The sequence below is a fragment of the Camelus bactrianus genome, chromosome 10 (assembly GCF_048773025.1).
Source record: "Camelus bactrianus isolate YW-2024 breed Bactrian camel chromosome 10, ASM4877302v1, whole genome shotgun sequence".
Lineage (NCBI taxonomy): Eukaryota > Metazoa > Chordata > Mammalia > Artiodactyla > Camelidae > Camelus > Camelus bactrianus.
This window is the reverse complement of record NC_133548.1, coordinates 40366077-40386137: the sequence shown is the minus strand read 5'-3', so window position 1 is coordinate 40386137 and position 20061 is coordinate 40366077. Positions and strand designations below refer to the sequence as shown.

The 20061-nt window shown below is 53.9% G+C and overlaps 1 protein-coding gene across 1 annotated transcript in view; it reads right to left on the bottom strand.

Moving 5' to 3' along the window:
- Window positions 1-1596: 1596 nt before the first annotated feature.
- The window catches only part of DKK3 (dickkopf WNT signaling pathway inhibitor 3), a 41574-nt gene continuing 23109 nt past the window's right edge, over window positions 1597-20061 (bottom strand). The window contains exons 5-8 of the mRNA XM_074372389.1: window positions 6386-6478; window positions 5123-5267; window positions 4023-4179; window positions 1597-3201 (exon numbers count right to left, since the gene is read on the bottom strand). Of these exons, the coding sequence (XP_074228490.1) occupies window positions 2982-3201; window positions 4023-4179; window positions 5123-5267; window positions 6386-6478 (615 nt within the window). The 3' untranslated portion in view covers window positions 1597-2981. The remainder of the gene's footprint in view (window positions 3202-4022; window positions 4180-5122; window positions 5268-6385; window positions 6479-20061) is intronic.

Sequence of the window (20061 nt, the reverse complement as noted above, 5' to 3'; positions counted from 1 at the left end):
AGGGGTGGAGGGTGGGGACATACTTTCTGGTATGCCTCTTTCTTTTGGTCACTCAGGTAAAAAAAAAAAAATCTTTCCCAGAAGCTCTTTGGCAGCCTTCCGCCTTACATTTCCTGGGCCAGAAGTGGGTCACATGGCCATCTCTAGCTCAAGGGGGGCTAGGAAAGCAAGTGTCCAGCTTTTCCAGCCTCTGTGATGGTGGGAGGACAGGGGAAGATGGCTGGGGTTAGCTGTGGCTTCCTTGGCAGGAACCCGGGGTTCCGGGAAGGGCAGGCAGGAAGATTGTAGTACCAAACCCATGTAACCCTTACCACGCTCCTAGAGTCATGAGGCAAGGAGGCGTACCAGCTACTCTACGTGTGACTTTCAGCCAAGAATTTTGCCAAGCCTCTCATGTTCTTCCATTTTTGTGACTATGATGACAAAGTGGAGCAAAATAACATACCTGTATATAAGCTCCATGAAGAAGGGACCTCGTTTTATCTCATGTACCACTGTCTCCCTGGCACCTAATATAGGGCCTGACATATGGTAGGTACTAATAATAAAAAAAATTTTTTAATGGAGTTACTGGGGATTGAACCCAGGACCTTGTGCATGCTAAGCATGCACTCTACCAACGAGTTATTTTCTTCCCCCCTTAATACATTTTTTTAAAAGTAATATTTAGCCTTTTCTCCAAATACTTGCTCAAATTTAACTGGCCTTCCAGCCACTGTGAATTACTTGCAGTTTCCCCTAGGTACCATCCCTCCCTGCCCCTCCCTCTGCCTGTGACCCAGAATACCCTTTCCTAGTCCTTCTGGTCCTCCTGATAAACTATCAAGCATCTTCACAAGCCAGTTCCCATGCCAGCTCTCCCAGGCCACATGCTCCTTTGAGGCTCCCATAACACTCTGTTCAGATATTGGGGTGACTCCTTTCTTTCTGTGCTGCATTTAGTGTATCTCCCTCACTCGGCTGTGGGGACCCTAACTGGATCCACTTGGCGCCCCCAGCCCCGCCCCACACGTATCATGGCACCTGGTCCTGAGCAGGCTCTCATCAAGCATCTGTTGAGTAATAAGGCTGCAGGGTGGTCCTGATGATTTTTGACACTGAAAAGAGAACAGCTCTATATTCGGTCTTTATCACTTTTTTTTTTTATATCCAGGGCATACTGTACTAGATACTGTTTTTTGCTTCTAGCTCTATTACATAATCTTTTTGAGTCTCCATTTCTTCATCAATGAAAATACTCAAAGAGTCAATGAAGACTGAGTTAACATGGGCAGACTGCCTGACCTGGTACCTATCACCTTCATGTATGGCAGCTTTACTGTTATGAGTACGGCCCCTCAAGACCTTACAGTTTGGCCCAGAACTGCATTTGCTGACAGTCTTATTGACTAATTCCCACCCAAAAAATGGTTAACATTTCTAAAATATTTTGATGCTAAAAGAGGTATGCTTCAGTTGTCTGGAAAATTTGCTTTATGGAAGAGGGTTTTCTCTTTTAGACAATGCCAGTTATTTCTATTTTATTTTTTCTGGCTGACAGGGCTTTATATTTATTCAAAGTCAAAAGGGAAAAAAGCTTCCAAGAACTACAAAAGAGCAGGTTAAGTGATTTATGCTTGATTTCTAAATGCAACGTATGTGTTTATACATAATTTAAAACTCAAAGAAAGCATGCTTATACAATTGTGTGTGACTTGAACATTTAATAACTCTGGATGAATACATGATGGAAACACTCCATGGCACCTGAAAATATCATTTATGGAACAGCATACAATTCAGTGCTCTCAGCTTGGGTATTACAACCATATTTCACAGAGCCTTACTTGGTTTGATTTTCTCCATGGAGTTGATAATGGTCTTCAGTTGCTGGTAAGTGATTTTGCAAATTTCATTTATAATCCTGGACCTACAATTACCTAAGTTCTATTTCTGGCAAGTTAACGTACACATTATGCTCCAGTCAAGTACCTTCAAAGTTACCGATAAAGCACTGCCACAGGAGAGTGTCCCCACTAGAATGATGGCCACTCTGCACACTGGGGAGAACACTGTATTTCTAACAGAAGTTTAATCTTCCAGGGGTGTGTGAACTACTTTGACCTTAGTTCCAGATATGCCTCAAAAAAAGAAAAATCTCAGCCTTCCTCCTCATAGCAGGTACTTTCAGGTACTTTTGGTGGCACCAAGGCTGGTGGGGAGCAGTGGGGAGAGCACTGGGCTTGGAATCACACCTGGTGAAATCCTGCTCTGGTCTTCACTTGCTGTGTGACTTGGGCAAGCAACTTGACATCTCTGAGCCTCTGAGGTCCTGACAGACGGAGAGACCTACTCCCCCCTCCACCAGGCTGTGGTAAGAAGCCGTAAAGCTGCCGCCCTGGCACAGAGGTAGGAGCTGAGTAACACTGCTGAAAGGATGAATGCAGGCGACGGGCAGTGAGCAGGACATTTCCCCAGCAGCTGCTGAGGGCAGCGCCCGCCTGTGCCCATGGGGGGGCCAGCACAAAAAATTCATCTGTTGGATTTTTGCAGGTTTATGTTTGCAAAGCAGGGCATTCTTCCCCACATGTTTGAGTCAGCATTTCCCCAAACCCATCCTGGGGGAAATTCTGCATCCTTTTCCGTGCCCTCTTCTCCAAGGATTCTCGAGGTGAGCGATGTCAAACAAAATGAAACGTGCCATCTGCCAACTAGCAGAGGCAAAGCAGCCAGTAATTTGGACCAGTTTAGCAGCCCTGTTCTGCCTTCAGCCTCCCACACCGTGGTCTTCCCTAGGCACCAGAACCATGATGCAAGGTGTACAGGCTAGGGGTGGGAGGTGGCAGGACAAGGGTGCAGTCCCTCATACTGTTTCAAGCCAGAGGGAAATGTACTGGAAAGAGGCTGTGGAAAGAAGCCTGGTGAGCCCATACCTCGGGACACAGCTGGGGAAATAAATTAGCTACTTCTATTGCATGTCTACCCACAGGACAGACCTGCATCTAAATCTCCTCTCCCTCCAGCAGCTCAGTGGCAGCCCCGGGCTCCCCAAGAGCCATTTCCACCGACAGGCTCCTCTCCAGGTTCTCCAGCTCCTGGCGCACCTCCTCCAGGAAGTCACCATCTGTGTACTCGTCAGGGGCCCCTCTGGGCACCAGGCTCTCTCCGTCTTCGTCACGGCCCCCGACGAAGGTGGGCTTACACACATACACCAGGCTGTGGCTGTGGAGGGACAGGGCTGCGGCTCAGCTGAGACCCATGTCTCCCCAGGGAGGCAAGGCCCAGGCTCGAAGCTAAGGCAGTCTCTGCCACTGTCCCCCATCTCACTTTCACAGAACCTCCTCTGACATCTCCTCAAGAGTCCTCTTCAAACAGATGCTCAAAGGGCAGCCCCCTCACATCTAGCTGCAGGGCTGTCCCCCTGTGTCTGGGCCTCTCAGCAGCCCTGAGCACTCTGGGGTCTGAGAGCGCCCTGCCCACCTAGGCCTCCAGGCTGGAGCAGCCCCTAAGGGGAGCCTTGGGACCCAGGCCCAGGGTTCTGTCCAGCCACCCAGCCACCCTGGATTCTGCTGGCAGAGAGGGCGGAGTAGCGGCTACTGAGGGGTCCAGGGACACTTGCGTGGAGAAATTCGCCTCAGCCCAGGCCTGGCGCATCAGTGTCTCTCCACAGCCTCTGCTCCATTGGCGCTGCCCTCCCCTTGGTGGCCCCTCTGCTGGCTTCCCTCCTACCTCTCTGAAGGCACCAGCTGCCGCCTTCTCTGCTGCTCTCTCATTGTGATGGGCCTGGGCTCCTTCCACACCCAATCTGTCAAGTTCATCTACTCAGGAGGCTTCAACCTGCTTCTAGATGAACCCAAATCCATGCCCCTGGCCACACCTCCCGAGCCTCAGTCCTACAGTCCCTCAATCTGGAAGACCCAAGGACACCTCAAACTATATCTATCTTAAATCCACATCTCCCCACCACTCCTGCTCCTGGGTCCCCATTGGGCAGTGCCTCATCTGCTCTCGGCCCCCAGGAGGAAGGATGGGTGAGACCTCACCTGTGGGGCTGGCAGAGGAGGCCCCTGGCACATGGGCATCGGTCCAAAGCCCCATCAGGCTCCAGCTCCCAGGTGATGAGGTCCAGAAGCCGGCTGGCAGGGTCATGGCAGAGCTCACCCTCCATGGGGAGGGGTGTGCACACAGGAAACAAAAGACCTAGAAGCAGCAAGAGTCACCCACTGTGTGCCCAGCACCAGGCAGGCAAGCACCAGGGAGGGAGCAGAGAAATGGGGTGCAGCCTCCCACCTTCCCCCCTGAACCCCAACGTGGAGGTTAGAGTTGAAGAGGTGGAGTGACGGGAAATAAGAATGGCAGCATGGGCTCAGGAGGGCATGAGCTGGGAGAGCTAGGAGGACTGCCTGGAAGAGGTGGGCTTGTGCTGGGTTTTGAGGCCAGCAATCTGGAGAGATTAAGAATGGAGAAAGGTGTTCAAGGTTGAGCACAGAACCACTAAGGCCTGGGGTTGGGCTAGTGAGAAAGGTTGGGGGTTGGGGCGGGGGGCAGTAAGATTCCCAAATAGGCCGAGGAGTGGAGAGAAAAGGAGGACTGGCCGAGGCCTTGGAAGATGGACTGGGGAGTCTAACTGAAGTAACAGGACAAGAGCAACTGCAGCTCCCAGAGGAATGATACCCAGAGAGCCATCTCCTTGAGGAAGACTGCTGGGGCAGCAGGGACCAGGTGGACTAGCGGCCGGGAGAGGGGGCTAAGGGAGGGTTTCAAAAACATTTGTAGATGGGGAGCATGCCTGAGCCGACCTCACCTGGGAGGGGCAGTAGAAGGGAGTCATTCACAGGAAAGTGGACCCGGGCCAGGTGCTACCATGAGGCCTGAAGAATGAGTGGAGTGGGGTGGGGAGGGGTGTTCCTCTCTCCTTGGGCTCATGCCTCCTGAAGGAATTTAATTTCTAGGCATCACAGGGAAGAAAAAAAGAAAAAGATGGTCTTCCGCCCCAGGCAGAGGTTGTGGGGCTGGGACATACCCATGAGCACTGGGGACTCTGCCTAGGAAAAGGTGTGGTTGGCATGGACAGGGCCCCAGGAGGCCCAGTGGTGGAGCTTGGGATAGGGCTTGCCCTGCACCCAGTGGGGAACACACCCACCTCTCTGGAAGGCACAGCATAGCCCTGGCTGGCAGTCCCTCTGGTTGTCACAGATGGTCCCATTGCCACCTCTGGTGGCCGTTTTGGTGCAGTGACCCCAGACGCACAGCTGGTCTCCACAGCACTCACTGTCCCGGGTGCAGAGCTGCAGAGGGAGGGGAAACACACTAGCCAGCCAGCTCACGGACCTCGGGGAGCCCAGCCTGTCACTGCCCCCACTCTGGGAAGCCTGGAGATAGCGCAGGTGGGCTAACCCACATCCTCCCATTACAGACAGGAGAAAACCAACCTCCTACACCTGGGGGGCTCTAAGGGAAGTCAGGGCGGTGGAGATGGGAGCTGGGCAGGTGAGATGGAAAAATGGCACCTGGGGGAGTCCCACACAGCTTGAGATTTTACAAAGGATGGTTGCATCTTCATGGTTCCCCCACGGACTTGGGCCTTGCCTCCCTTTTATTAGGTCCCTAGTTAAAGGTCAGGAAGGAAGATGGCCTATGGCCTCCAGACGCAGACAGCAGCCTGATCCTCACCGGCTGATTAAATTAAGGCCCAGGAAGCCACGTGAATGGGAGGGCCCTGGGTGCCACAGGCCTGGAGTCACACATGGGGAGCAGTGGCACCAGGAGGCCAGGAGCTGCCTAACCACGGGTATGGCTGGCTAGGCAGTACGAAGCCTTCTATTTTCCTAACTTGTTATCATGTTGTGTTATTGCCTTAATAGTGAAAAGGACAAGAAAATTCTATGAGCCTACATGGCTTTGTCCAAAACCTCTGCTGGATGGAGGGAGAGTCTCCTCCCCGCCTTTCTCTGTGGAACCGCCATGTGGGACGTGCTCTGGCTTCTTCTGGGGCCTCCTTCTGCCCTCTCTGAGAGACTGGGAGAAAGATCTGGGAGGTGGGCAGCAGGCTGGGAGGGAAAAGGCTGCCCCATCCCTGCCTGAGGTTCTGCTGTGGTGTCGCTGGCTGTGTCTACTAGGATGGGCCTTCCCAGGGGAAGGGACAGGGTGGGGCCTCTGCCCTCCCTTTCCATCTCTGTTATCCATGAGGCAGGCATTGAGGCCAGAGGTCACTGGGCAGGTGAGGTGGCAGCAGGTCTGCAGGTGGCTTCCTAGTCACCCCAGGAGTCACCCCCTTGGGCACCATGCATGGAGGCTTCCAGGAAGCCCAGCTGAGAACTGTGGGCTGCTGGCCTTCTCCCAAGCCCCCTTTTCTGGGCCCCCATGGCCCTGGTGCTGCAGCCCTGGGGCCCCTGGGCACACTCACTGTCTGCTGGTCCCGGCATGGCTGGCAGGAGTACTCGAAGCTGGCAAACTGGCAGTACCTGCCCGGCCCGCAGTCCTCATCAATGATGCACTCCTGGGAGGAGAAGGGGGTGGAGGAGCAGCTTTGTCAGTGAGAGGCAGACCAGCTGACCCACGGTGCCCTGGAAGGGCCGAGCCCCACTTCACCCCACAGTCTTGGCCCCCAGGGACAGCCTCCAGACCCCCTCACTCCCCAGCCCACCCGGCTCTCTTCAGTATCCACTCCCCCAAGGCTGGCAGGGCCCTCATCCACCCAGCATGTCCAGGCTTCTGCCCAGCAGGATGCCACACCCATGCACACAGTCGCCTCTGTGTGTAGCCCTTCCCCTCACACACCCGGGTCATTCTTCAACACAGAGCAGATGGATTTAATAAGAAGAGCTAATGAGCTTCAGGCGGGGCCGGCTGCACAGGAGGGGCTGGAGTCCAGGCCCAGCAGGCCCTGCTGACAGGAAGGGAAAAGGGCTGCAGAGCTGTGCAGCTAAGCGGCTGCAGGGGGGCCTGCTGAGGGCCTGGTCTGGGGTCCAGGGCTGCCAGACAAAGGCAGCTGCCAACTTGGAAACCGGAGGAGGGCACGGCTGGAGCTCAGTCCTCCAGCCCATGTGCCTGCCCTGCTCGGCTGGAGAAATGGGGGACAGAGGGAGGGAAGTGGTCTGTCCATCCTGAGGTCCACAAGAGGGAGGCCACTGTGGCCAGGCCACGATCACAGCAGGGCTGCTTCGGCTCCAGACCTGCTGTCGGCTCAGGCCCAGGACTGGCAGCTTCAGAGGGAAAGAGGGCTGGAGAGGCGGGAGACACGACAGCCCCTCCCGGTGCCAGCGCCGGCGGGCTGCACACCCCGAGCTGCCTCGTGCTCCCACTGCAGGCAGCAGGGAGGGATTACGTTCCTGGAAACCGAGGCTCAGAGAGGCCAAGGGGCCACTCAAGATAGTACAGCTAGTTTGGGGCAGGGGTTTCTCTCCACCACCGGCCCTTGGCTGAAAGGGCTCCAGGTGTGGCCGTCAGAGACACAAGGATGAGAAAGCCTCTCCTGAGGCAGGTGTTCTGGGGCCTCAGAGCAAACCTTCTGGGAGGACCTCAGGGAGGGAGGACCTGGGCAAGCTCCATCCTGAAAGCAAGTGTGGAGCCAGACCCAGTGAGGCCTGGCTGGGCAGGCCCCCGCCTAAGGGGCCCCAGCTGTCCCCACCTCCGCTCTGTGAGCTGAGGCCCCAGTGCTACTGAATATGGACAGGAGACTGTAAATGGGGTCTCCAGGGACCCCTGGGGCCAGAGCATGGGTGTAGGCCTGGGGGTCAGCAGGGAGGCTCTGGCCAGGCAGCCTAGGGAACAAATCTCTGTCCCTGGGAAGTGGCTGGTGTCCCTTGGCCAGCACTGCAGGCCTGAGAAGATGGGCATTTGGTTCAGGGCAGCTGCAGCCTTGGCCTCTGCACAGGATTGTTATAACCTCAGCCTGGCACTGCCCCCTAGCCTGGCACACCTCAGAGCACAGGTCATGCTCTGCTCATCAAGCAAGGCTCGCCCGGCCAGGAAGACCATCGATCCCTCCAGACACCATCGGTCCCACTGGACACCACCTGCCCCTCTGAGGATGACAAGGGGCCAACCTGGAGACGTGGGACAAGTCACCCCCAAGTGCCAGGCTCTGTGCTCACCAAGGGCTCCAGAATGAACCAGGGCTGGCACCCAGAATAACTGAAAAGTAATTTAAACCTCTACTGTAACTTCTCAAAAAGTATCAAAGTATAACTGAACAGGACCCTATGGGGCCTTCCTGGGACAGATACACCCACCCCCAACCCCACCCCGTGTTTCCTGCCTCTTGTTTGCAGAAAAGCTTTAGCCTCCTAGGCATTCCCCGAGTTCCAAAGAAAAAATCTAATCAGAGAAGTGAGAAAATGCAGAGCCGAAGGAAAATAGAAAGTGGTCAAGCAAGACAAAATAATAATAGTTTAGCTATTAAACAAGTAAAGGACCTTTAGTTCCTCTGAAGGGCCATAGCTCTTATTCTGAGGCATAGCCTTGAGCTGTTTTGCAAATATGGAAATCCCCACCAAGTGGAAGAAGTTAACTGTATGCTGACCATAAGCACGAAGACCCCAGGTCTGTTGTAACCAGAAGGTTGATGATGTTGGCTCCTGATTACTTCACCACCAACCAATCAGAAAAATGTCTACGAGCTAATCATGCACCAGGCGACCCTCTCCCTCACCCTGCATTCAGAAGCCTTCCCTCAGAGCCACGGGGGAGTTAGGGGCTTGTGAGCATTAGCCACCCATTCTCCCTGCAGTGAACACTGCACTTTCCTTCACCTCAACCCGCTGGTCAGTAGATTGGCGTTACTGCGCGCTGGTGAGCAGATTCAAGTTTGGTTTGGTAACAAACGAAGAGCATCTTGCCCAACACCCTGCAACATGACCAAAAATTGCTCTTCCCTGTGTCTCCCCAGAGTCCCACTCCATCCCAGCCCAGCTGCCCCTCCCGCAGCTCTGCCCTCGGCTTCCATCACCATGGCAGGTACAGCAGCTCAGTAAGCAGAGTCTGCCCTCCTGAAAGGAGTGGATCTTGTCCCTGTCCCAAGCCAGCAACCCTGAAAAGTCAGGGTGCCACCATCGCCATTTTTATCGGCAAGAAAACTGAGTCTCGGGGGCTGAGCTGGGGCCAGGCACTTAGTCTGTTTGCCCACAGAGTCCATAATGGCCTGAAAAGCCCACGGGGCTGTAAGTAAAGCACTCAGCCACCACACCTTCCTGGACACAGACAATTCAGCCAGTTCAGCCGGAAGCATCCTGGCATTTCTTCCAAAATAGAACAGCCAGAGCACGGGTGGGAGGGAGGGAGGGGCGGAGGGCCCACAGGCATCAAGTCCTTTCTCTGAACCCAGTCAGGTTTAGAAGCAGTGGGATGCAGACAGGAGTATGAGAAAGCCCTTGCCCTCAAGGAATTTATCATTCAATTGAAAAAAAAAAAAAAAAAAAGGGTGAGGGCAGCCCAGCAGAAAAGGAGGTGAAGAGAATGACCAGACAACTTATAGACAGAGAAACTGTCTCTTCACTCAGAAAAGATGTTCAACCTGACCAATATCAAGAAAACGAGCTTAAAAGAGCAGGATACCGTGTTTTCACTTAGAAGAGACACAAAAAGTTTGATACTATCTGCAGTAGGCAGAATACCAGCCCCGCTCCAAAATGTCGATACCCCCTCCTTCCTGGAAGCTGTGGACGTGCCATGTTACACGGCAGGGGACAGTAGAGTCACAGGTGGGATTAAGGGTGCTAATCAGCTGACCTGACTTAAGGAGAGACGCCTGGATTATCCAGGGGAACCCAGTGTAATCATAAGGGGCTTCACAGACGGAAAGGAGTAGCAGAGTCAGCGTCAGAACGACGACGCTTACCCCTCCGCACCACCCTCCCACCCTAGTCATCCAGACTTCTCTGGCTTTGAAAATGCAAGGGCCATGGGCCAAGAATCAGTATCTCTCCCAGAGCTTCCAGAAGAAGCACAGCCCTGCCAACACTTTGATTTCAATCCAGTGAGACTCCTGTTGGACTTTTGACTTAAAGAGCTGTAAGATAATACATTTGCATTGTTTTGATAAGTGCTGGAGAGGGTGTGGAGAAAAGGGAACCCTCCTACGCTGTTGGTGGGAATGTAATTTGGTGCAGCCGTTAGGGAAAACAGTATGGAGATTCCTTAAAAAACTAAAAACAGAGCTACTGTATGACCCAGCAATCCCACTCCTGGGCATATATCCAGAGGGAACTCTAATTCAAAAAGATACATGCACCCCAATGTTCACTGCAGCACTATATATAATAGCCAAGACATGGAAACAACCTAAATGTCCATTGACAGATGACTGGATAAAGAAGTTGTGGTATATTTGCACAATGGATTACTACTCAGCCATAAAAAAGAATAAAATAATGCCATTTGCAGCAACATGTATGGACCTGGAGATCATCATTCTAAGTGAAGTAAGCCAGAAAGAGAAAGAAAAATACCATATGATATCACTCATAGTGGAATCTAAAACACACACACACACACACACATGCACACATGAACTGACATACAAAACAGAAACAGACTCAGACATAGAAAACAAACTTATGGTTACCTGGGGAGAAAAGGAGTGAGAAGGGATAAGCTGGGTGTTTGAGATTTGCAGATACTAACTACTATATATACAGTAGATAAACAAGTTTATACTGTACAGCACAGGGAACTATACTTAATATCTTGTAGTAACCTATAATGAAAAAGAATATGAAAAGGAATATGTGTACATATATGTATGATTGAAACATTATGCTGGACACCAGAAATGGACACAACATTGTAAACTGACTATACTTCAATTAAAAAAAAAAAAGGTAGAGAGAGAGTAGCATTCTCAGACAAAATCAAGACACTTAATAAACTTTGAATTTCAGATAAAAATTTTCAGAATGCTTTCTGCTTAATTTTTCATTGTGTTTAAACCACTAAATATGCAGTAATTTGTTACAGCAACAATAGGAAACCAGTATAATTACCCAGTGTTGGTAGGGACTTGAGGAGCATTACCAGATGGTAAGTTGGGGAAATTTAAATCGAGGTACATGTTCTTTGCAGGCAATTGATCAACATCTATCCAAAATGTAAATGCATAGAGCCTTTGGCCCAGTGATTCCCGTTCCAGGTGGCGATCCTCAGAAACACTTGTCCATACATGCAAATTGCCAAGTACAGGGATGTTTTAGGCTACATTGGTATAATATTTGTAATCCACAAATAGTGGAAATGTCCAATAAGAGGGAGCTGATTAAATTATTGTACAATCATTTCATGGGAAAATAGCACCAGGGAGACACGGAAAAGAATGAGGTAGTTCTTTGCATCATGATGTTTACAATCCACCAGTAAGTAAAATAAGCGAGTGGAAGAAGACTGTAGTCCCACTTCTGTAAAGCAGAACTACGCGTGCGACACGTGCCTGGGCCCAGCACAGCGCCTGGCACATAGGGGCACCAACGGAGCTGTGTTGACTGGGTGAAACCCCTTGTACGTTACTAGTGCTGGTGCAGGGCTAACAAATGATTTTGTTGTTATGAGCAATGATTTGGGAACCAAAGCAAGAAAATACGCACGTTCCATTATTTTGGCTTCTCATTCCCCAAGAATTCTGTATAGCTGAGACTTTTCACTACACACCTCCTCTTCCAGATCTTTAAATACGAAGGTACATGCTAAGACCCCCTGCCATGCACAGTTTTCCACAAAGACAAGAGCACGTCCATCCTCAGGAATATCTCCCTTCCCCTCAGCTGACCCCTGCGCAGAACAAAGCATTCCCTGCGAAGCCACCATGAAGCAATTTTTTTTTTCTAGATATGGAAAAATTTTCAGCATGGAACCTTGCCAAACAGTTTTAAAAACTCCAAATACACTAACGTGATGGTTTCCTTTCCCAGCACGTTTCTGCTTCCTGCAGGAGCTCTGGCAGGTTAGCTCAGCATGACTGCCCCCCAAGAAAGCCTCGTGCTTCTGTGCTAACTGTCTGCCAGCTCGCGTGCTGTGGACGCGCATTCCCAGCACATCCCCAGATGGGCTCTGAGAGCTGTGATCATACCAGAAACCCAGCAACTCCAAAGCGTGAAGAAACCCTAGAGGCCAAACAAAAGAGCATGAACTGAATCCTGGTCTGGCCACCTCGTGGCTGTGACCTCTCTCACGGGGCTGCGGTGCTGAGTCCGCGTTCTGAACAGTGGCCAGAGCAACAGAGCGCGGGGCATCCCACCTCTGTCCAGTGCCCCATTTCCCCGGGAAGCCCCCTGCCAGGGGCCTGCTGTCAGCAGAAAGGCAAGTCTAAACAACAGGGGCTCATGTCTCCAGCAACAACTCTCCATCTCTACCCCTGCCAGCACTTGGGGCTTTCACATCTAGTCCTGACCTGTCTCCATCCAGAGAGTGTCACCAACAGTGGGCAGCTGCCCGGACGCCCATAGGAGTGAAGTCCCTGGGCAGGGTGACCTCTCACAGTATGAAGACCAGGCTCTCCATACGGTAAGGCTGTTAGTTTGGGGCCTTTCTCGAGGACCCCTCAGTAGTAGGGGACAGGGTCCCTCCTTTCCTGGTGTTAGAGACCTACGAACAGGTCAGGTCCTCTCACCTTAACCTGAAATGAATGGGTGGGTAGGGAGGACATGGTGCCCCCTGAGCAGAGCCTGGCCTGGAGTTGAGAAATGCCGGATTTTATTCTTTTCAATAATTCCAGCTTCTCTCACCTGTGCTCAACAGATATGTTCACATTTGGGCAGAGGTTTTAAAGGAGCCTCAGCACCCAGCTGGACACAGGAGGGCCGAGGAGGTGAGCTCTGCGGTGAGAGGCCTGGGAGCGGGGAGAGAGGCTTGGCTGCATCCCCATCTAAAGGGCCGTGGAGGTCCTGGGTTCAAGGTACCTCTCCGACCACTGGGATGGAAGGAGGGACACCCCTGAGGTGAAATTAAAGATGCGGAATGTTGGGGTCACCTGAACACCGCAGAGCAGGTGGGGTGAGGTGCTGGGATGAGATGGCAAGCTGGGCGTCCCCCGGGCAGAGCCTTCCACAGCCCCGCTCCCCGGCGTCCGGACACCCAGCCCCAGCCAGGCGGGGCCACTGCAGCCACCACTCAGCACCAGTCCTCTCGAATGCCCCCATCACAGGCCTTATTGTCCACACTTCACAGATGTGGAAACAGATTTAAGTGAAAGATCTGCCCCGAGTCGCCCGGGGGAGAGGTGGAGTCATGAGTCCACGCCAGTGGGTCTGACCCTAAAGATAACATCTCCCAGCTCCTCCTCGGAAGATAGCATTTCTCTCTCTCTTCAGTGCTAACCGGTCTCCTGTCCCTCAGCCCCAGCTTAGTAGAGCCCGCCTGGGAATAGGGCCCCGGGCCCCACACATCCCTGGAGACAGCAGGCAGGAACTCAAGGCCAAGGCCATTGCCTGCGGGCGTCTGGGCCTCAAATGTCACTTACTGCCGAGGCTTCTCCAATCCTGGCCACTCCCTGTCTGTCCTGCTCCTCCCTCCCATCCTGGCGGGGAAGGCTGACAATCAGCCTAGAGGCGCCTGTCAGGGCTGAAGCCATTCAGAAGATCGGGTCTTTGTTGTTCTGAGGACGTGCTATATTTAGAACATCACTCTGCTCAGATGTGGGTGGGGAGGTGGGGCTGGCGGGGACCACGCTGGAGACCTGGCAAGATGCTGGGCCTGGAAATGGCCTTGGTGCTTCGACACAATCATGAAATAGTGGAAAACGGCAAAGGAGCCATGCTACGTCTTTGATTTTCCATTTCAGAGTTTATCAGAGGTGGCAAAGGAAGGGGGAGAAAACGACACCGGAACTGGCAAGGCTTTCCACGGCTTCTGCGTGGGCGAGGGGGGCTCGGCTTCTCGGTGGCCCTTCTGTGGCCACACCGCGCTTCCCACACTGGCTGGGGCATGCCACCCACAGTCCCCGGGAACCCATTCTTGTACTGTGAGGCCCAAAGGAGGAGGCCACCGCCTGGGCCCTGCCGGGGCCTGGGCTGTCCACAGCCTCCTCTCCAGCCCAGGGCTCTGAGAACATCTTCAGGGGGACAAGCCAGGGACATGAAACAGAGGCCCAAGGGCCCTCCGCCTGCTGGCCCGCAGAGCGGTGCACACTGCAGGCGGGGGAGAGGGCACCGACGGTATGCCGGCCCCTGCTCGGGCTTTCCTCTGCCCTCTCTGACCCTCACGGCCGCCGGGAGGTCAGCCACTGACTTCACATCCCCTAGGGTGTGCCTGGCGCAGAGCTGCCATTCAGTAAAAGAATAAAGAACGAACGAATAGACGGACAGATGAACCATTGATCAATCTCCATTTTGCAGATAAGGAAACTGAGGCTCAGAACCCAAAGTCACCAGTGGAGCTGGAAGTGCTAAGAGGTAAACCCAAGTCCATCAGACCCCCAGGCCGAGGCGCCCTCCTGCCACTGCACTCTGCTGCCTCCAACTGCCCAGGTACGGGTTGAATTACACTCCCCACACCCACCCCCAATTCATAAGTTAAAGCCCCAATCCCTCATATCTCACCATATTTAGAAACAGGGTCATGCAAGTGTAAGTGACCAGGATGGGCCCTATCCAGTGTGCCTGGCACCCCAGAGAGCGGGCAGACTGGGTGCAGCACAGAGAAGTGGGAGTCAGGAGGCCTCTGGAGGAGGCTGGGAGCTGCCAGCTCTGCCTCCAAGGGAGGGTAGGGTCCCCGGGCTAGGCCTCTGGTGTAGGTACCCGGAGGGCAGGAGAGGAACTGAGGGAGAGTGGCAGGCGGCCTCCCCTCCCTTCTACAGGGTTTCCAAGTCACTTTCCCCATTCCATTCCTCGGAGTCCTGTTTTGAACTTAAGATCAGGCCAATTGCAGAAGCCTGTGAGACTCATGCACGTATGTCTTGAACACAGCAGGGCGCCCCCAGCCTCTCCTAGACGCTGCCCTGGAAACTGCGCCAGCTCAGGGCAGGCGGAGGCCACAAACCTCACCCAGCATTCTGGCCTGACCCATGATGCACAGATCACCCTATGGAAAACCCCGGCCGGAGCCAGGAGCTGACGCCAGCTGTCATTCTCCTAAAGCCCAACGCCTGCAAAGGCCTGGGGCTTGGGGTCTGCTCCCGCCAGTCTTCCCTCCCCAGACACACAGGCCACAGAAGGAAAATGCACCCAGCCGCACTCAGCACACCAGATGTAGAGAACAGCCCTTCCAGGCCCTCAGCACCCAGACCCCTCAGGAAGTCCTGGAGTTCTCCTCTGCTCCCGCCCCAGACCCAGGGCCCTCTGGGGAGACCTTCACACGCTCAGGTCTTCAGGATGGAGAGGGGGTGCCCCGGACGACAGCCTGTTCCACTGCCAGGCCAGAGACTGCCAGCCCCACACTCATGGAACTTCCCAGCACATTCTTTCAGCCTGAGTGATATTTCTTCTGGAAAATTATACCCATATTTAACTCCAAAGGAAACTTCCTCCTGGGCCCGAATTGTCTCTGACCAATTGAGTGCTGTCACCGACCTGGGTTAGAAGCAGTGGAGGGAGCCCTCTCCATCCTTTCCCCATCCATGTTTCCCAGGCTTTGGGTCTGTGGGGCCCCCACCCTCATTCCGACAGCAGATCGTGGGGTGGAGTGGAGCCATGGGGCCTCCCCTGGGTCTGACCTTCATCAAACACAGGACACAGCGCTCCATCCGCAGAAGGTACCTGCCATTCAAGTCATCAGGAGCCTAATCATAATTGCTGAAAAGCGGCTCCAGCAGAGGGCCCTGGTGACGGATGAGGCTGGACTATTTCAATCAATGCCAAATCACAGGAGACAGGTGGCCCTCCAGGCCCGGGGAACAGCTAGACTGCATCTGCGCTAGTGGCATAATAGCATGGTGTGACAAGGGAGGAGGTGGAAAAAAACAGGCGTGTCCCCCGTGACCTGAGGGAAGGGGGCCTGGGGTTCCGTCACCAGGGAACTCTCTGCTCTGCCTGCACCAGGCAGCTCCTGGAGCCAGGCACTGCCCCCAACAGTATCGCCCTCCCCTGCCTGGAATTCTCTCTCACCCAGCAACCCTCAGACAAGCAACCTGGCTCCCCAGGACCCTGACACCAGATAGGGGGTGTCCTGACTCCAGATGGGGCCCCAACATTCCTGCCACTAGAAAGAGATGCTCCTCACCCCTGCAAACTCATAACCTACACATCAGTGAAGTCTGAGTTCAGTCAGCAAGAGGGCCAAGCGTGTCCAGGGTCTGGCTCTGCGGGGCTCGGGGTCCTGGACTCTAGCAAATTTACCCAGGTTGTGAGGCCCTCACCCTGAGGACACTACCTTGTAGCTCACCATCTTTCCACCTTCCCTGTCAACCGTTTGCTGAGTCCAATCTCTGCACGGCACAGAGGGCCCTTTGTGGTCAGTTCCCAACCTGTTTTCCAGTCCAACTTCCTGACCCCTCCCTCAAAGCCCAGTTCTGGTCCCTGCTTCTAGAATGCCCTCATATCCCGCTCAGCCATCTCATCTTTAAGGAGCCTTCTTAATGACTTCCCTGACTGTCCCCAGTGGGCAGAGAGGGTTTGTCTCCTTGGTACCCCTGGCCTTCAGTATCCATCCCAGTGAACACCGAGTGAGGAGAGGAATACATTCGGACTCCAAAGATCACAGGCATTTATAAGAATGACCTAGACTCACAGTGGGAAAATTAAGGTACAGGTTGGGGGGCTTTGAGTGTCTGTAATTGCTTTTCCCTCTGAGGGGACACCGTCCAGCAGCAGCCAAGGTGATCAGTGGCTGGTTGGTCATAGGTGTCTCAAGGTGGGACCTGCCTCAATTCCCAAAGCCCCCTGAGACCTTTCCTTGAGTCACTGGCCTCTTCTGACCAGAGCAGTTAAAGCATCTTTGGATTGTTTCTAGAGATAGGAAGTGAGAGGGACTGAAAGGACAGTCCCTCAACCATCCCATCCACCCTAGGAGAGCACTTAGCTCACTTGGTGATGCTGCGTGACTTTCAAGGCTGGGTCATGAGAGGCAACGCGGCTTTGGCTTGGTCTCTCCCTCTTCAGACGCTCACCCTCCGAACCAAGGCTCCAGTCTGGGATGAAGCCCAGGCTCCACGGAGAGGCTGCAACACCAGCGAGCAGCCAGAAGCATGAGTGTGAAAAGCCTCTGGATGACTCCAGCCTCAGCCACTGAGTCATCCGGCTTCAAGTCGGAGCTCTCAGATCTTGGAGCAGAGGCGAACCATCCCACTGTACCTTGTCCAAATCCTTCGCCCTAATCCAGGAGCATAACAATGTGTGTTTTACGTCACTGAGGTTGGGATAATGGACAGCCAGTGCACAGTGCATCCCAAACTTGCCCTTGGCCTTGCCAGTCTTTCCACCTGGCACCTTGAAGGTGGTGATTTTGTGGCTCTGTGGGCATGGGGTGCCTACATGGGCTCACTCCCCTGCCCGCAGGCCAACAGGAAGCATGGTGGACTGTGTCCTCAGCAATCTTGGGCAGTCATTCAGAGCGAGGAGGCCAGTCCACAAGCCTCTGCTCGGTGTTCTGCTCAGTGGCTGATTTCATGAATTCTCTCGCCTCCACTTTGACTCTCTCTGGCTTTGGCCAGGCTGTGACCTCCTTGGTCTTCTTGGCTGCTCTCCAGGCCAGACAGGTTAGATGTCATTTTCCTTGGCTGGACATCTCCCCTCCCTGTTCAGGAGTCTGGCAGAGCTAGGAGTCCAGTGAATCCAAGTGGGTTTTCATAAAACAGCAATCCTTGTTGATGGTGAGCCTAGAGTCAGCTGCTGCCGGTGCCTCTTGTGGTCCTGGCTGGTCTCCGAGGTGGAGCACCCCCTCAGTCCCCAGCTTGACGCCCTGGTGCTGGGAGGCAAGTCCATGGCGAGGGTCTTTACAATTTCTCTTTAACAAAGACATTCTGAGCAATGAATGGTGGCGTCAGAAGCAATGCCTGGGGCGTGATGGCGGGTCCACCAGGGTTGTGCTGTGTCTGAGGAGACAGGAGCACTCCTTGACTCCACTGAGTCAGGGGCCTGGAAGCAGACACAGGAAGAGCTGCCTTCGGGGAACTGTGACCAGCCCTCCTTCAGGGGAGGGGACGGCCTACCCAGGGAGAGGGATCTGGGTGTCATGGAAGGTCTCTGAGGAGCCGGCTCCAGGAAGTCATGACAGGGGTGTCTACAGGAAGGAGTGTCTTGGTTCTTGTTTCCACAAGCTTCTCAGCACTTGGTCCATAGGGAAGCCTCTGCTTCACCCCTCCTGGCCTCTCATCCACAAACTTAGCCGCGTCGGGCAAATCTTCGTCACCTTCCTCTTCCTCCTTTCCTGGTTCAGGGATGGAGGAGCCGTGTGACTCACATCTCACAGATGTTCTGCATCCTCTCACCTCAAGTCCTACCAGGGCTTCGTCCCTGTTTGTGACACCTGCAACCAGCATCAGAGGTCCCCTCAGTGCTGGCATCTGCCCCAGAAAAATGATGTTCAGCCATGAAGGGCAGCAGAGCCGCTGCCATGGAGAGGTGTCCTGGGCCTTTATGCTTCTGTGACCAGTGGAAGCCAGGGCCAGGGCCAGTCACAAGCCAGGGTGATGCTTCCACATGACTGCGGTGGGCAGGGTCCCGTCAGGGCCTGTGGGGGCCACAGATTCGTGTCCCCACCCTCAGACAACTCCTCACACAGACCCTACTGAATTCACCTTACTTTCGAACAAAGCAACTACAAGGGTTAAACCTAATCGCAGTCACACCCTTGGGCTGCGCCTGGCTAAGCCTGGTGCGAGCTGTGTGACTCAGGGGAAGAGCAGTGCTGGGGATGAAGCAGGGACAGAATAGGTTTCAGGGAGAGGGGTACCAGTGTCTGCCTCGGTTTTCCAGTAATTACGCTAAGCAGGTTCTGACAGTGTTTTTATTGCTGTTACATTTTGATTCTGTTTAAGACCCTCCCTCTGCCACTGGGGAGGGATGGAGTTTCTCCGTATTTACTCAGTTGGTCTCTTCTAACTCTTTGCACGTGAGTCAGTGAGCTGACTCGGCCTAACCTAACCCCTTCACTTTGTTTTTCCTTTGCCTTGAGAAGAAAGTCCTGAGTGTGTCCCATCCCTTCACACTCTTGGCCCTTGGAGAGGATGCCTGTACTCGATCCGGTGTCTCAGAGGAGAGCTCTCTGAGGCTCCACCCCGAGGCACCTGTGCTGGAGGGAACTCGAGGGGCTGAAGAGGGCTCACCTTTCTCTTCTCTGTCCATCCTGGGGGCTCAGGGCTGAGTTTTGGGTGGGGCGGGTGAAGACTTCTCTGGGGAAGAACAGACTCCGGGGTGTGTGTGACTCTTCCCAACACACCAAAACCCTCCAGCGGGGTGTCCTGTCTGCATCTTCAAGCTGAGCCACTGGTGAAACCATCCTCAGGGGAGAGAGGCCAGGAGACACTTCAGGAGGGAGCTCAGGCTGCCGAGCCCCAGCCAGGGACTCAGGTCCCCCAGAGGAAGATTAGCACCCGCCAGGGGCTCCGAGCCGCGGGAGTCTGCAGACGTCCCACTTGGCCCACCCAGGGTCAGATGGCAGGTCTGGGACCACCTGCACACTCCTACTTGGAGACGGACCCTAACCCTGCATTTCCAAGAGCCTCCGTGGAGCAGGTGATCAGGATTTGTTCAAACTTCAGTTTCCTGCAAATGAGTCTGCACAGTCCTTAGGATCCAAACCACCTGCAGGGAGGCTGGTGGTACTCGGGGCCTGGGGGTCAGGTCCCGCCAACAATGGGGTGGGTGGGAGGCGTCTGCTCCAGGAAATGCAACAGACAGAGCTCGTTCAACAGCCTCCCCCTTGCCGGGGAGGCCACATCTAAATCTGAACGACAGTGTGGGCACTGGCCACCAGCCTTTTCTTAAAACAGGGGTCTTAACCTTTTTCACACCATGAGCTTCTATGGCAGCTTAATGAAGGCTGCAGACCCCTTCTGAGACCCCTTCCTGGAATAATGCATTAGGTAAGCAAAGGAAAACACACAGATTACAAAGGACAATGACTGCACTGAAATACAGTGATCAAAATGTGTTGAGATACAGGGTTTTATGGGCTTCCTTACCAACACTCTGAGCAGTAAAATCTACCGGCCAGTCTGAC